At 50.3% G+C, this 15,065-nt stretch overlaps 2 protein-coding genes across 2 annotated transcripts in view; both read right to left on the bottom strand.

Annotated features, from left to right (window-relative positions):
- Positions 1-15,065, bottom strand: part of THAP11 (THAP domain containing 11) — a 123,723-nt gene that overhangs the window by 52,686 nt on the left and 55,972 nt on the right. The window lies entirely within an intron of this gene.
- EDC4 (enhancer of mRNA decapping 4) overlaps positions 1-15,065 on the bottom strand; it is a 47,259-nt gene that overhangs the window by 11,602 nt on the left and 20,592 nt on the right. The window contains exons 14-21 of the mRNA XM_071757213.1: positions 14,890-14,981; positions 14,070-14,266; positions 11,431-11,519; positions 9,935-10,088; positions 4,448-4,911; positions 2,672-2,773; positions 1,741-1,893; positions 362-398 (exon numbers count right to left, since the gene is read on the bottom strand). Coding sequence (XP_071613314.1) covers positions 362-398; positions 1,741-1,893; positions 2,672-2,773; positions 4,448-4,911; positions 9,935-10,088; positions 11,431-11,519; positions 14,070-14,266; positions 14,890-14,981 — 1,288 coding nt within the window. The remainder of the gene's footprint in view (positions 1-361; positions 399-1,740; positions 1,894-2,671; positions 2,774-4,447; positions 4,912-9,934; positions 10,089-11,430; positions 11,520-14,069; positions 14,267-14,889; positions 14,982-15,065) is intronic.

Genomic DNA, 15,065 nt, shown 5'->3' on the forward strand with positions numbered 1-15,065 from the left:
TCCATCCCCACTGTGACCCTGCCTGTGCTGGGAACAGCTTGCCCTGCTCTCAGCACATGCAAGTCATCCCAGCAGGGAAGAGGAAATGGGGGGCAGAGCTTTGGTTGACCCAGGGCTTGTGAGAACCCAGAAATGCAAAGCAGGCAAGGGTGGGAAGGAAGCAACCTCCTGGGAAGTGCTGAGCAGCTCCTCTGCTCCATCAGTCAGAGAGCAGAGGGATGCCAAGCCCCAGGGCAGCCACAGCTCAGCCTGCCTGGGCCTGGCCAGCAGAACCTCCATGAACTGGGGTGAACTTTGTCTCAGGGCTGTTGTCAGACAGCCACTGGAGCCTGGGACAGGCTGTGAGGCAGCTCTGACTCACCTGGTTGTTGGATGATCTCGGTGACTGGTTCACATCCCTGGAAAAAAAAAAAAAAAAAAAAGTAGTAATCCAGTCATGGCAATTAACTGCTCTTATTATCCAAGTCTTCTGCCAAGACAGATCACATCTTTTTATGGCTGCTTTAGATTTTACAGTCCCACTCATGCTTCTGTTTTGCCTACTAAAACATGAGGAGCAATGGGAAGGTGATGAAATCCTTACAGCACTGGGGCTCCATCATTTGCACTGCCCACAGGCCCTGAAGTTCCTTGCAGGTTGGGGCCATTGCAGGGAGAAGATCTGAACCAAATCTTAATGCAACAACCAATGTACACTGATTTTTCAGGTTTGAACTCAAAGCCAGGGAACAAACAGCTTTTGAGGGTCTCCTCCTTCTTTACAAGGAAAAAATGAGAACCCATTTGTTAAATATAGAATTAATGAGCTTCACATTATCTAGAATGATTCCAGCTTTAAAGGTGAGGAAACTTGTAATGTACAGCAGCATCTACAGCAGAATAAAGAAAAAGTGAACTGATCCACTAATCCTGCTTTTCTCCATCAAAGTCACAAATCTCTGAGTATTCAAATGCTACCAGAAGGAAACCAAACACCTGCCATTCTCTGACAGCACCATTCAGCAGCTTCAGAAGGACTGAGGCAGGAAAAGTGAAAGTCATTCCAGAGCCTAAGAGCTTCTGGGGGTCCCAGCACAGGATTACAGCCAGAAGCTTCACAGCCCATCTCTGCTGTGATCTGTACAAGCAGAGATGCAAACTGGGGAGCTCAGGGAAGATGAGGAGAGAGCCCCATGCTGCTCCCCTCCCCTCAGACAGCTTGGGCTCATGAGCAGAGCCTTCCACTCACCAGGTTTTTTTTAATCACCTGCAAGATATCACAGGGGGATGTTTAGAAGCACACAGAAGCAGCCAGCAGGTACCAAACCACAGACACTGCTGAGCAGGGGCACTGGGCCAGTGTTTAGAAGCCCATGAGACATGGAGGCCATGATAAGCTGTACCCACAGCCTCCCAGCCCCAACAAAGCCTTTGCTGAGCCCAGCAAACAGATCCAGTGTTATTCCCCCACCCCCAATGTGCCATTTGCCTCCCCCACAATTTCTGAAGCCACAATTTCTGCATTTTTGGGTTTTGGGGGCCAGCTGGACAGGTAGTGCAGCACCTCCTCCCACAGCCCCACGGGGCACTCAGTGTCTGAAGACCCAGCAGCACCTTCTGTGGGGTTCCTGCCCTGTGCAGAGTGGGGTGAGGGTTGGGATGCTGGGGCACAGCCCAGCCTCAGCCTCTCCTCTTGCTGCTAAAGGCTCCTTCCTGCCCAGCTGCCCCCACGGCCACTGAGCCCTGGCAAGCCCAGCTTACCCATCCTCCTTCTTGCCCTTCCTTTTGAGCTTTGGGGAAGCCCTGGGGGATGCTTTGGCTTTCCAGTCCTTCACAGGCAGCCTCTGAGTAGACACTTTGGCACCAAATCCACTTGGAGCAGAAGCCAAGATTGCAACTTCATCATCATGGTCACTGTGAAGGAACAGCAGGGGAGAGGACATCACTCCCAGCACTGGGCAGCATCAGGCTTCACTACAGGGGGGAGGGGATTCACATTCTGCTCTCCATCCACACCCAGCACCTCCTCCTGTTCTCACCCAGGTTTGCCCAGGCTGAGCTCAGGTGCTACACAAGATTTATTTACAGGCTCTCTGCCTTTGGGCAGCTCTGATGTGACACTGCCCCAGGGGACCCAAGCAAACAGAAACCATGTCCTGCAGCACTGTGGGCACAGGGGAGAGCTGGGCTGAGCCCAAAAGTGTGGGATCCTGGGTACCTTGGAGCCTCTCAGCTGCTGAGCAGCACAGGCTCTGCTTCTTTCAGCTGGTAGAAATCCAGATTATGAATGAACCCTGAGCTGCCAAACAGGGCTGAGCTGGCCAGGCACACAGGATGTGCCCACAGGGTGGCTCCTGAGACAGCAAAGATGTCAAAAGCAAGAAACTGACTGACAAGATCCTCTCACCACCTTATCTTAAGGCACAGGATTTGGAAACTGATCCTTTAATTAACTGCTAATTAAACCAAGCTTTTTGTCCATGCTCCTGTGAGCAGCACAGTCAAACCCTTCCCTGCAGAGAGGAAACTGGGCAATGCCAGAGGCCAACTGAGGTCACCAGAACTCTACAGGGGCTGCACAGACACATGAAGTCAGGACACAAGGACATTCACCCCCCATGGGGAAGCTTGCTGGGCACAGAACAGGAATGTGAGTCCCTGCAGGGTGAGAGGCAGCTGAGCACCCTGGTACCTTTGTTCTGCACTGGCATCCTGGCTGTCGTGCTGCAGCAGGTGGTAGCTGTGCCTGTGGTAGGAAGAGCTCTTGTGCTTTTCTTCAACTTCATCCCTTGGGCTAGAGGAGGGGAAAAAAGAAAAACACCATCATCAAAGTCTCTTTCAGCTGAGCCATTTGCCTGCTCCATTTCTCAAGGCAGATCCTGTCTTAACCAAACAAAAACACCACACCTATCTGCACAGCTCCAGAGCACAGTAAGTGGTGTCCAGAGGCACTAAAAAACTTCTCTGTGGGTTCTTCTGGAGGCCTTAGGAAGGGAGAAGCAGCTCAACTGTGCTTCAAGCACTACCCAAGAACAAATCTCCCAACAGACATCCATGCAAGACAAGTAAAATGCTCCTCAAAATGGGCAGTAGGGTTCCTGAGTGAACTGCATGGTTCTGGGTTTGGTTTTCAAGTACCACTGATCACTGGGGGAAAAAATCATTGCTTCTCAGTTCTTCCAGGTGAGGAAGCTGAGGAGCACAGAGAGTGACATGTATCAACTTGCTGGGTTAGTTCCACCAGCCAGAACAGAGCTGCAACAACAAATCCAGTCAGAAGGGGTCTGAAAGCAAATTACAGACACTTATTTATGGCATAAATTCAGTCTCTGAGTTCAGTGCAGAGAAGGATCTCAAAACAGAAGTGAGCACTTGCTGCTTCCCTGCAGGCTGATGGCACAACTGAGCTGGAATATCAGAAAATATTGTATTGCTGTTCAAGTGAAGTATCTCAGATCCAGAGATATCTGATCTGATACACAAAGTCCAGAATAATTGAAAGGGATTGAGGGAAGCTGCAAACTCCTATAAAAGTATTTTCTCAGGTTCAGATCATGAGCAAAAGGAAAAGCACTGTGTAGGAACACAGCCTCACCACGCCCAGGAGCCAGCAGACCTGAGACTGTTTCCTGAAGCAGCATCCTCAGGTGGGGAGGCACCAGGTGAAACCTTTTCTCCTGGAATTCTGATGGGAGGGACCAGCCCTCCATAGTCTGAGGGACAGCACTGACCCTCCCAGCCTGCAAATTCTGCTGAGCAGGAAGGTGTTTGCAGGCTCTCATGGTGCAGGCCTGGCCCAGGCAGGCTCTGGAGGTGCAGCTGCATCTCCCTGTCCTGATCCCACTCCAAGGCAGGGACGTGGCCACTGCTGAATCCTGGCACTGCTCCAGCAAACAGTTTGCTCCTGGGTAGCAGATGGATGGCACATTGCCCCATTCTGCTCCACTGCCATTCATTTTGGGACTTTTAAAGAACTTTATTTCTCATGCTAGCTGCACAGAGCCAATCCTAGAGGAGAGATGCACAGTTAAACTATAATCAAACCTGCCAGGTATGTGCTGATTGGTTCCTCTCAACAAAAGCATGCAGGAATGCATCACCTGGGGTAGAGTTCAGCTCATACTGGTTTCATTTCCAGAGTAAAAAAAAAAAAAAAATCATCTCATCTCAAGTCTCCATTCCTAGGTGAACATGAAGTCAAATAACACCCATTTCACCAGATCACCAGGATCACCAGAGATCCCTTATGTTGAAATCAGTACCAGAAAGCACAAATTGTTTAAGCTGGTCTAGGAAATGAAGGACACAGCACACCCAGACCAAGCAGACAGGAAGATCTTTTAAGGAAAAGGAGGGATGGAGACCTGTGAAACTGTTGGTTTATTCCCAACAGAGGGGTTTTTCACCAAGCCAACAAGCTGACAAGTGCAAGGAAAATGCCCCGAGCAAGATGAACCCAAGGGATTACCTGTCTGCCATGCTGTTCCTGGTCTCTCTGGTTATGTCAGGAGCTGTTGGCCATGGCTGACTCACACCACCATCAGAAGATGCATTTTCCTGAGTTAAAGCAGTCTCCAGTAAGGATGGAGCATTCAGTCTGTCCACCTCCACTGGAGGCAAGTCCAAAGAGTGGTGGCTGTGCTCCGAATTGTGCCGGTTCCTCGGAGACAGCAAATGCAAGGCTGAGGCAGCAGATGCCATGCTGTCTGCCTGCTGACTGGGCTCCAGAACCTCTGCAGGGAGCCCAGAAGGAGCTGCTGCAAAGCTGCGTTGCAGGGTCTCGGAAGCAATCTCTGGGATGTCCTGGGACATGGCTGTAGAAGCAGAGGAAATGACATCTGGGGAGCGCTCGCGGGTGGGAGAAGCCTGGGGCACCACCAAGGGCTCCACCTCCTGCAGCTCCAGTGCTAGAGAGGAGTTTCCTGCTGGCACCTGAATTCAAAAACATAAACCAAGAGCCTCCTGGGTGATGTGAAGACACGTCTGTCCTGGTTTGGACCAGGATAAAGGTGATTTTCTGTCTTGTACTTTTAGCTAAGTCTCTTGTAAGCAGCTGCACTGCTGAAATTAACAGCAAGTTTCTCAGGCAGTGGCTGCTCCTGGGACTGATAACACTCCAGGTTTATAGTTCCAGCCAGAGCCTGGTGTGCAGAGCCAAGGACACTGCTCAGCTCTGAGGAAAACTTTTACCCTCCAAGAGGATAAAGAGGTCCCACCTGCAGCCTCCTCTGGGGAGGAATGGACAAGATAGATGCCAGAATTGACCAAACAGAGGATTCCATCCCCTATATATCATCCTCAGTATAAATTTGAGGCATCACGAGGGCCAAGCCAGATTTCCTGCTTCCAGCTGCCTGCCCTTCCTGCCTTTCCTGCTTCCCTTCCTTCACCCGGCATCCTGGGAGGATTCTGTCTGTTCCTCTGCCTGTGCTCCTGATCCATCCCACCCTGGATCTGTGTGTTCCTGCCTCCAGCTCCCAACTCCTGCTGACCCCAGGATTCCAGCCTGGACTTTCCCAGGGCTGCCCTGCAGCCTCAGTGGGGATGTGAGACTTATTGGGGGAAAAGGGGGAAGGAACCTTGGATCAATTTCCCTGTATATTTGTATAGATTTAGTAATTTTTCCTATTTATCATTACTGTTTCATTAAAGCTGTGCAGTTCAGTTTCCAACCCATCAGTCTCTCTCCCTTATTCTCTCTCCTTTCTTATCAGGGAGGAGAGGGGGATTAATAGGGAGCATCTGGCATTTGGTTTAATTGCCAGGGCAGTGTTAAACCCTGACAGATTTATTGGCGCCCAACGTGGGGCCCGAGCTAATTGGCTTGAGTCCAGTTTAAATTTTGACTAATTTGCCTGAATAGTTTGAATTCCAGCTCCAGTGGAAGAATGGCTTTGCTGAGCTGGAATCAGACCTTGTTCTTTGGAAATTTCACAGGGTTGGAGATTAAACCAATCATGCTGTACCTTTGGTATTTAGGGTATGTGATGTGTATTTTTGCAGCTGGAATTGCTGTTACTTTGTGGTTTGTTTTTCCTAAGAGCTGCTTAAGAACCATCGTTGCAATATGGCCCTCAATACTGATGTACATCATGGTGCATGGTGCAGTAATGTTTCATACAGAGATAAAAAACTTGGTTGGTAATTACACTCCCAGTTTTAATTTGGGAAATTATACCATTCCATCGTATTTCGGGCTGACTCCACCAGATTTTAGTAGCAACAGCATCTCATTTCTCAATCTTCTGGTGGGTGTTGTTAATTTTTCTCATATATTGGTGAGGAGTAACACAAAAATCAGAGCCATGAGACTGAGCGTGCCTTTTCGGAGGCCGAGAGTTGCTGTTTGGAGAGTGAGAGCTGCCCCTGGTACAGAGAGCACCCCCACTCCTGCCTCAGCAGCTGCTTCTCAGCCCCCCTCAGGCAAGGGCACGACTCAGATACAGCTGGTGAGCATCACCAGTGTTTCTGCTACAGCTGCAGCTGCTGTCCCTGCCCCCACAGACACTGCTGCTGCTCAGAAAACGAGCCCTGCTGCTGCTCCTGCTGCAGACACCACAGCCTCTCCCCCTCAGCCCACACAGCTACTTCTTGACCCTGTAACTAGGAGAAAAGGAAAACAATGGAAATCAGAAATGAGCCTTAACCCTTCTAGGTCTGAACGAGATGACCAGGTGATAGAGGAGATAGAGGATACTGCCTCTCCTCATAGAGCAGCTACAGCAGAGTCAGCTGAGGGCTCAGAATCTGCTCAGTCCTATTCCATGAGGGACTTGCATACTCTGAGAAAAGACTACAGCTGTTTTGCAGGTGAACCACTTCTCTCTTGGTTACTCCAATGCTGGAATGGAGGGGCTGCTACCCTAACATTAACTCAGAAGGAAGCCAGGCAGTTGGGATCCCTGGCCAGAGATGCAGGTATTGATCGAGCATTTGGGGAAAAGGCTGGAACCACCAGCCTATGGAAACGACTCTTGGCAGCTGTAAGGGAGAGATATCCCTATAAAGAGGAAATAGACTGCCCACAGGTCAAAGCACCCACACTTGGAAAAGGTCTCAGGTATCTGGAGGAATTGGCTGTACGAGACATGATCTATAATGCTGATGACATTGAAGATCCTTATCACGTGCCGTGCCCTAGACCTATGCTGCAAAGGTTTGTGCATGCTGCACCACCACCTTTTAACCATACACTATCAGTAATGCTATGGGTTCCTGCAGATGTGGAGGGAACTGTGGGTGATGTGATTAAAACAGCACGAGAGTGTGAAGATGCTGTCACAGCCCCTTGTCGGGCCTGGGTCTCAGCTATAAAGAGAACATCTGAGAAACATCTGAATTCACCCCTTTTTCCTCAGACAGAAGGAGGACCCTGCATTGCAGCCATTAAGTGGAGATGCCCTCCTGTGAGACGGAATTGAGAGAAACAGAATTCAACAAGAGGAATCCTATGGGCACTCCTGAGGGAGTATGGAGAGGACATGAAAAAGTGGGATCAGAAACCTACTGCTGTCCTAGAGGAGCAAGTACATAAGTTGCTGAGTAAGACGAAGGCAAAAGGAGGTCCTTCTAAAAAGATGGCTGCCCAAGTCTCCAGTGTGCAGTTACCCAATTCAAATATGCTGGTGACTCAAGATCCCTGCACATCAGGAGTGAGTACTGGGGATGCAAACTCCAGTAATGCACATACTGACAATGCTGTATGTGCTCAAGCTTAGAGGTGCCCTGCCTCCAGCCAGGTGGAGGAGAGGGACAACAGAATTTATTGGATTGTGTGGATTCGATGGCCTGGCACATTAGAGCCACAAAAGTATAAAGCCTTGGTGGACACTGGTGCACAATGCACACTAATGCCATCGAATCAGAAGGGGACAGACTCTGTCACTATTTCTGGAGTGACGGGGGGATCTAAAGAACTGACTGTTGTGAAGGCTGATGTGAGCCTCACTGGAATAAAGTGGCATAAGCACCCGATAGTGACTGGTCCAGATGCTCCTTGCATCCTTGGCACAGACTACCTCATGGGAGGTGATTGAGGACCCAAAAGGGTACCGGTGGTCCTCTGGTACTGCAGCTATTAAGACTGAGAATGCAGAATGGCTGCATGCTTTGTTTGGCCTTTCAGACAAATCCTTTGTAGTGGGTTTGCTGAGAACTACAAACCAGCGGGTGCCGACTGCTATTTCAGTAGTGCATCGAAGACAATATCACACCAACAGAGATGCTGTGATCCCCATTCACAAGCTGATCTGGCAACCAGAGAGCCAAGGAGTGATCAGCAAGACTCACTCACCCTTCAACAGTCCTGTATGGCCAGTGAGGAAGCCTAATGGAGAGTGGAGGCTGACAGTGGACTACCGTGCCCTGAATGAGGTTACTCCACCACTAAGTGCTGCTGTGCTGGACATGCTAGAACTTCAGTATGAGCTGGAGTCAAAGGCAGCCAGGTGGTATGCTACTATTGACATTGCTAATGCATTTTTTGCTATTCCTATAGCACCAGAATGCAGGGCACAGTTTGCTTTCACCTGGAGAGGTGTCCAGTACACTTGGAATCGACTGCCCCAGGGGTGGAAACACAGTCCTACCATCTGCCATGGACTGATCCATGATACCTTGGAAAAGGGTGGAGCTCCAGAACATCTACAGTACATTGATGACATCATTGTGTGGGGTGACACAGCAAAGGAAGTCTATGAGAAAGGTAAGAAGATAACTGAAATCCTTCTAGAGGCTGGTTTTGCTATCAAAAGAAGCAAGGTCAAGGGACCTGCACAAGAGATACAGTTTCTGGGAGTCAAGTGGCAAGATGGACGTCGCCACATCCCAATGGACGTGATTAACAAAATAACAGCTATGGCCCCACCAACTACTAAAAAGGAAACTCAGTCCTTCTTAGGAACTGTTGGTTTCTGGAGGATGCATATTCCTCTTTATAATCAGATTGTGAAACCTCTCTACGAGGTTACCCGGAAGAAGAAAGACTTTAAATGGGGCTCAGAACAACAAGCTGCTTTTGAGAGTATTAAACAGGAGATTGTGCAGGCAATGGCCCTTGGACCAATTTGAACAGGGCCAGACATTAAAAATGTGCTTTACACCAGAGATGGAGGTGATGGTCCTACATGGAGCCTCTGGCAGAAAGCTCCAGGAGAGACTCGAGGCCAACCTCTTGGATTTTGGGGTCGAAACTACAAAGGCTCCGAAGCCAACTACACAGCCACTGAAAAAGAGACACTGGCTGCATATGAAGGAGTCAGAGCTGCTTCAGAAGTGATTGGTACTGAAGCACAGCTCCTCCTGGAGCCACCATTACCTGTACTGGGTTTTATGTACACAGGTAGAGAACCTTCCCATCATGCTACCTGGAGTAAATGGATTGCTTTACTCTCACAGAGAGCTGGGATAGGAAGCCTTGATGGTCCAGGAAGTGTAGAAGCAATAACACACTGGCCAGAAGGAAACACTTTGGAATACCACCAGAAAAAGTGGTAAAACAGGCTGAAGAGGCTGAAGAAGTTTTAACACTGAACACCTGCAGGACTGAAAGCTGATTTACATTTCAAGCTTTGGTCATCACCTCTCTGACATCACACCTGGAAAGAAAGACTTAGGAACAGAAAATTATTGTTTCAGACCAAATCAGAAAGAAACCTTTCCAGGTAGCGTGGTCTCCTAAAGCAAAGGCTGGCCACTTCCAGCCCCTGTGACAGTGACAGCAGAAGCCAGAGCTGCCTCTGGCTCTGCTGTTTCTGGTGTTCAGAGACACTGATTTCCACCAGCTCAAGTCCCACTAACACAGGGAAGCCCAGCTGCAGGTCTGTGCAGCAGCCATGCTTCCCAAAGGGCAGCAGCTGGAGCTGTTAATACCCAAAGAAGTCCCACTGCAGCTTGTGTAAGTCCCCAGAGGTCCCTTGGTCCCTGAGAAGGAAGGAAGCAGCATTTGGAGCCTTACTGGAACAGAAGCCTTTGGTGTCAGCTTGTCAGGGAGGCCTGGGATGAGAACTGAATGGCTCCTAGGACTAGTCTGGAGACTGCTGCTACTGCTACTCAGTGTCAGGCTGGTGTCCAGCTGCATCTTGGGGCTCACAGTCAGGTCCTCTGATGGCCTGCAGTAAACAGAGACAACAAAAAATCAAGCAGGGAAACTTAATGAAACAGATCTGTGTGAAACACTCAAGGTGAGGAGTTGGGATCCAAAAGTCATTGGAGGAGCAGAACCAGAACCTCTCTGGTGTTATCCAAGCCCTTGCTCTTTCCACTGTGGTCTGCCACTCTCTGTCAACTAAAACTGCAACTCACTGTGAAAAGTTGGACTTGATGATCTTGAAAGTCTTCTCCAACCAAAAAGATTCTATGAGTCCATTTCCTAGTGCCCACACAACCCAAAGAGATACAGCCAGGTGGAAACAAACACAAAAAAGTAGCACCCTAAGAGGGCACCTTAATCTCTTAGAATTTGAGGTGTAAATGAGAAAAGGGCCCTGTTCCATCCTCAGTTCATACTGCACAGAGCTCAGGGGGAAGAAGAACACGATGGGATAGGTCTCAGTCCTTTTCCCAGCCCTCAGCAATGAAGTTTCCCCTGTCAGGAGGCACAACCTGCCTCAGCACTAGTGAGATTTTCCTAACAGCCCCAGTGGTCTGTCCCTGGGGGCTGCAGTGTTCTCTCACCTGGAAACAACAAGAGCCCTTTGGGAGAGGCAGAGAAAGCAAGAGAACTGAGCTGCAGTAAGAGAACCCCTGTGAGGCACAAAGGAAACACCACTGCTGGCCCTGGGGGTGACAACAAACCTGCCCAGAGCTGCAGGAGAGATGCAAACAGCTGCCTCTGCAGGGACATCAGGACTCAGGACACTTTCTAACTCTGGTTCCCATCTCCTCTCCTTCCCTTCAGCAGCAGGTATGTTACTTAACACACACACTACAGAATCAGAGAATATAAGGGGTTGGACAGGACCTCTAGAGATCACCCAGGAACACATCCAGAGGGGGTTGGAAAGGCTCCAGAGAAGCAGACTCCAGAACCTCTCTGGGCAGCCTGGGCTCCTTCACCTTACACTCCAGACGTTTCTCCTCATGTTGAGCTGGAACTTCCCATGTTCCAGGGTAATCCCATTACTCCCTGTCCTGTTCCTGGGCACCACTGAAAAGAGATTGGCCTCATCCTCTTGCCCCCCACCCCTCAGATATTTATAGAATTAATAAGATCCCCTCTCATCCTTCTTTTCCCAAGGCTGAACAGCCCCAGGGCTCTCAGTTTCTTCCCAGCAGAGATGCTCAAGTCCCTTCAGCATCCTCACAGCTCTCCCCAGTAAATCCCTCTCCCTCTTGAACTGGGAAGCCCCAAAACGGATCCAGTATTCCAGGTGTGGTCTCACCAGGGCAGACCAGAGCAGAGAGAGAGGAGAACCTCCCTGATAGAAGAGCAGAAGAGAGGACAGTATTTACCTGGCCATGGAGGTGTCTGTGACAGAAGTACTGCTCATGGCTGTGACTGCAGTCAGGGAGCTGACACTGCTGCCTGGAGAGACAGTGATCTGGAAAAAAAACACACAGCAGTCAGGATGTGATGGGAGAGTCCAGCAGCAGCCAAAGCATTGGCTCCAGAACTCCTAAGGAGCCTTTGGCAAAGAGGGAAGAGAAAAACCAGTTCAAGTTGCACTGCTAGGGTGCTCAGGGTCTGGTTGAAGGGAAGCCCCAGAATCCCCTCCTCAGCTGAGCCAGGACTGCTTTTCTCAAGCATTTGCTCTCAGTGGCATCCTGCAGGGCTCAGCACCACATCCCCATTTCCTTCTTGGAGCTGGGCTGCTCTTGCCAAGGTCTTGTGGCAGCAGTGAGGACAGAGCCATAGGGGGGAGGGAAGCAGAATGCTCCAGTGCACAAGAGGAGGTGCTGCTCACCTAACCAGCTGGCTAGCAGGGAAGAGAGCCAAGTGCTGGCCCCACTGGTGCTTCTGGCCACCAAAAATACCTACAGAGAACACCCACAGCAGCCCCCATGCAGTCAGCTGGGAAAGCTGGTTTGGCCAAGCTTTCTGCAGATGGCACTGCTTCTGGCAGAGAGCTGAGGCTGAGCTCAGCTCCAGGCTGTGTCCACACTCCAGCAGCTGGGTGCTGGTGCCAGCAGGGAAAAGTCAGCCAGGAAACAGGCAGCAAGGAAAAGCCAGGTTTGAACTGAACACCCACACTGTGTAAACCCAAGTGTGAGCTGCAAACAGCCCATGGAGCCATCACCCCCTCAACAGCTCTCTGCTTCCTTGGGACATCTTTGCACTGGGAAGTTTACCCACCCTTGGGCACAAAATTACCTTCTGCACTCAGCAGCTTTGCTAGCAACACTGAAACCTTCAGTTTTGGTTTATTTATTCATTTATTCTTTGCTCCCCAGGCTGGCCCTGGGGTGCTTCTCTCTTGTAAGTCAACTCAGCATGAACCCCATTCCTGCACATTGCCAGGTGCTGCCCATCCCCACCCAGGCCCCTCCAGTGCCCACACTCAAGCTGTGGTGACCCCCACCCTGCCCCTGCTCACAACCTCACTCCTCTGTGTCCACAAGAACAACACCAGCACAGCAAGCACCTGCTGAGGGACCATTCTGCACAGGCAGGCAGAGCAAAGAGACACCACAGCTTCTCCCCAGTGCAAGCCAGGCCCTGGCATCATACTGCAGATCACTTTTTAAAGGATGCCATTTTCAAAATACTCTTTAATTTCCATCTGCCTCCATTCTATGGGCACATGGAGATAACTGCAGCCACAGGTGCAGTACAGAGGCACAACAGCAGGTTGTAAAGCAAGAGTGTCTGAATGGACTGAAGAGAAGCTAATGAGAAGTTTGGATACAGAGTGGCCAAGAACCAGTGAGCTCCTGCAGTTCTGCTTGTTGACATAACTGGTCAGGGGCAGCAGAAACCTGGGCAGAGCTAGGCAGGCACCCACTGCCAGCTCAGCCTCTGGACACAGAAGCCCAGAGTGGGTGACACCCAGCAGCACCAGGAGATTTGTCTTGGGACTGGTCCATCAGAGTCCTGCTGCAGAGGAAAGGCTTGGGCACAGCTCTTCACAGAGCCACAGGATGTCTGTGGTTGGAAGAGAGCTTCAAGCTCACCCAGTCCAACCTCTGACCAGCACTGTAAGCTCAACACTAAACCTGTCCTAAGGGACAGGTCCACACTGTTTAAACACCTCCAGGGATGGGAACTCCACCACTGCCCTGGGTGGGCAATGTCTGACAATCCTTTCAGTGAACAAATGTTTCCTAATATCCAGCCTAAACCTCCCCTAGAGTGGAATTGTTCACCAAGACAGAGGTCACCAAATCCCAAGGAATGCTCCATATGCTTCCTGACACTGAAAACGTTGGAGCAAGCACAGAACTCCTGATTCTGTACGAGTTCAGGCCTGCTGTGTTAGATTCAGGAAACACCACTGAGCTACTGAATCCCTGACTTGCAGATCTCCTGCAGATGTTGCAGCCCCTTCTCTGTACCTGATCATCCCAGACACGTGTTCCCACAGGATCCCATCAGGCAGGATGGGCAGAGGCAGCACATTTTGTTCCAGTACAATTACATCACACCCTAAACAACACACCTAAACCAGTAAGAACAGTCTCCTGGCTTACAGCTATTTAGCAAACCTGCATTTCTACACAACACAGCTACAGCTTTGCAGAACACACAGCACTCACAACACAAGCTCAGCCCAGCTCAGCACTTCAGAGGTGCCAACTGAGCTTGGTTCCAGGCAGAGTTTCTTGTGTGCATCATCTACCAGAACCAACACAGCCTAGAAAAAGTCTCCAAAAGTATCAAAAGCCAAACCCAGTCCTTATCACAGAACGTTTTAGGTTTGGAAGAGACCTCCAAAACCATCCAGTCCAACTTTTAACCAGCACCATAATCATGTCCTTAGGGACCAGGTCCAAATGCCTTTTAAATACCTGCAGAAATGGTGACTCCACCACTGTCCTGGGCCACCCCAATGCCTGACAACCCTCTAGGGGAAAAACGTTTCCTAAAACCTAGCTTAAACCTCCCCTGGTGGCTTAGGCTACAACCCCCTGTAAGAGTTCTGCTCTCTGGTTACCTGCTGCAGGGATGTACTGGGTGTCATGAATGCATCTGGAGTCATCAGCTTTGGTTTGGCATCACTGGAGAGGGAGAGGAAGTCTGCTGGGACCGGCAGCTCCGCGATGCGCCGCAGGTCTGGCTGAGAGCCATGCACTGAGCCCTTCTCTGAGCCCAGCCCCTCAGTGCTCAGCTCTGCCAGGTGCTCTGGAAAGGCTTCCAAAGGGAGAGAGGCAAATTACTTCACAGGAGTTTTCCCTGAAAGCCAAAGGTTTAACTCTACAGAGTCTGAATTAGGCCACTGCCTGCCATACCGGACTCCAAAAGAAGAAGGGAAAACCCAGGCACAGCCTGGGCACAGCCAGGCAGACCCTGGGGCCTCCTTGCTCTTTGCAGGCTGAACAGGGGATTTATCAGCTTTGGTCAGCAGAGATCCAAGCTTTGTCTCTGCCCTAAATGCACGGGCAGTGAAACAGTCCCATCCCAGCAGGATGACTGAGCTGAAGGAGCACATCCCACACAGCCCTGTCCCCTCTGCCCCCAGAGCTCCAGTGTCACTGTCATCTCTTCCACCTGACAAGAGACAACTGCAGAGCTTCTGGCACAAGCACCAAACCCTGAGGAAGGTGAACTCCAGCATGCACAGCACGTGGGCTGCCCTTGCCTGACATGTCCCTGTGCTCCACACTCCCCCTGGGCTCTGAGCAAGCAGCCTGCTGCACACCTACTCCTTATGCAGAACCCTCTGTGACTGAAGCACCCAAAGCTGCCCTCCTGCTGCCCTCCATAACTTTTCATGGCTCAGCAACACTGAAGATCAATTAAGCACCAACACTCACCAAATTCCTCATGAGAGCCATGGGGAGGCATGGATACACTCATATCAGGGCTATGAAGAGGCTGGAATCTAATCTGTACATCCTGTAGGGCTCTGAAAAAAAAAAAAACAAGTGAACAAAACAGGCATCTCTTGGGAGTTTATCAATCACCAAGAAAAGTCTCATGCTCAGAGGAT

Source organism: Heliangelus exortis, chromosome 13, assembly GCF_036169615.1.
Source record: "Heliangelus exortis chromosome 13, bHelExo1.hap1, whole genome shotgun sequence".
In the NCBI taxonomy this organism is placed as follows: domain Eukaryota; kingdom Metazoa; phylum Chordata; class Aves; order Apodiformes; family Trochilidae; genus Heliangelus; species Heliangelus exortis.